This window comes from Centroberyx affinis, unplaced genomic scaffold, assembly GCF_046629955.1.
Source record: "Centroberyx affinis isolate AG114_WGS23_722 - 3 ecotype Tasmania unplaced genomic scaffold, CSIRO-AGI_Caff_v1 ptg005062l_1, whole genome shotgun sequence".
Taxonomy (NCBI): Eukaryota; Metazoa; Chordata; class Actinopteri; order Beryciformes; family Berycidae; genus Centroberyx; species Centroberyx affinis.
This window is the reverse complement of record NW_027282497.1, coordinates 127,469-129,452: the sequence shown is the minus strand read 5'-3', so window position 1 is coordinate 129,452 and position 1,984 is coordinate 127,469. Positions and strand designations below refer to the sequence as shown.

The 1,984-nt window shown below is 42.3% G+C and overlaps 1 protein-coding gene across 1 annotated transcript; it reads left to right on the top strand.

Annotated features, from left to right (window-relative positions):
• Nucleotides 1–272: 272 nt before the first annotated feature.
• tcf15 (transcription factor 15) lies at nt 273–1,587 on the top strand. The gene is made up of 2 exons (XM_071545895.1): nt 273–761; nt 1,435–1,587. The coding sequence occupies exons 1-2, from the start codon at nt 273–275 to the stop codon at nt 1,495–1,497; spliced, it is 552 nt and encodes a 183-aa protein (XP_071401996.1). The 3' UTR covers nt 1,498–1,587.
• The last annotated feature ends 397 nt before the right edge of the window (nt 1,588–1,984 follow it).

Genomic DNA, 1,984 nt, shown 5'->3' with positions numbered 1-1,984 from the left:
GAGGGTAGACTCCTTTTGGCAACTCCTCCCATCCAGCTATAAGAGTCCAGCTGACCAGGTAGTCCGGGTCCATTCGTTCAACAGGCCAAAGAAAGTCGACTCCTGACTGATGAGAGGTCGGTCAGTTATATCAGAACCGTCGTGGATTATTTTCAGCGGTTCTGTGCAGCCTTCGTTCAATACTGAGATGGCTCTATAGGGTTAGACCTAGAGGACTGATTTTACAGAGAGGATTTCTGCAGTTATTTCGGGCTAGGATCGGCAAACTTTTGATGATGACTTTCGCCATGCTGCGGCCTATGGCGACGCACTTGATCTACTCGGACCTCAGCATGATGTCCGAGGATGATGAAAACCGCAGCGAGAGCGACGGCAGCTCGGATCAAAGTTACGGAGTTTGTTCGACCACCGAAAAACGACGAAGGCTTTCACGAAAATCGGAAGGAAGCAACGTTGTGATTATAAAACAGAGAAACGCAGCTAATGCCCGGGAGAGAGACCGGACCCAAAGTGTCAACACTGCTTTCACGGCACTTCGGACTCTGATTCCCACCGAGCCGGTGGACAGAAAGCTGTCGAAGATCGAAACTCTTCGCTTGGCGTCCAGCTACATTTCCCACTTGGCCAACGTGCTTCTTCTGGGAGACGGCGGCAGCGGTGATGGACAGCCGTGTCTCGGTGCTGTCTATGCGCAAGGAGAGAGCGGCGCAAAGCAGCCGCGGACCATCTGCACCTTCTGTTTGAGCAACCAGAGGAAAGGGGTAATTACTGCTATTTAGATCATATATTCAACCAAACAGCCCAAAGCCCCAGTGCAGCTTAAATACAATTGATGTATTCAAATATGCTAAATATGACGCAGTGGCTGGTTATTGGCATGAAATAGGCCAATCATCTCTGAGACCAGACACTATTTGTTGGTTTTGATCATGTTTTATAGGGGTGTAGTGTCTCGTGCAGTATCTGTTTACCTTTTAGTCATACCCATTGTTATTGTACTCTATTATTTTGTCTTGCGTGTGTGTGCGTAAAAAGCACTTTTACGCACTGTCTCTCATGACGCACGCCTTCCTCACACAGCTGTAGATGGTTATCGCTATAACCTCTTTACTAAGAAGTTCACACTACTATAGTGCACAACGTAACGCAATAACATACAGCATAACTCAGCATCCTTTTGGAATGTGATACATCAAATACTAGTGAGCTAGCTCATGGTTCCTTGTTACCTTAAAAATATAACGATGCGCTTGTCAATGGGTAGTAATTTGTATAAATTATCTTGAAATGATTTATTAGATATGCTGTCATTGCCTAGAAAAGAAATCTGTTGAAGTCTGGGGCAGATAAATTAAATATGCTTAAATAAAAAATTATAAAAATGCTGAATCTGTCATTTTGTATGACTAATTGATTTCCATTTCTTTTTTCCAGATAAAGGATGGCAAAGACTGTTTAAAAATGCGAGGGCTGGGCTCCCTGCGAATGAGACGCTGATTGAAGACCAGTGAATGATCAGCAACCTGAAAATCCTCATAGACTTTCTCAGGGAAGAATCAAAGCTGGTTTAACAGAGCGCGCGCGCACAGACACACACGCACACACACACACACACACAAACACACTTGCTGGATAAAATAACGGAACCAAAGAGACTATTTATACTTGAGTGAGAAATTTGAGCCTTTCAAAAATGCAGTGCATTTGTTTAGAGTTTATGACTTTTTGGAGCATGAATGCAAAAGTTTAAAATAAAATATATTTTTATCAAAATGAAAGCTGATTTTCTTCCTGGCTCTTGATTATTTTTGATGAAATAAAGTTTATCTCACGTTGACAAGAAATCACCTGTAACACTATAGTAAGTTTGTTGACAACTGAAGAAATACTTTTAAAAGCAAATGAAGTTTTAGCCTTGTCTGAACATATTTCTGATTTATGTGGTTACAGTGGGATGTGAATGGAAAGCTACATGACTATATAA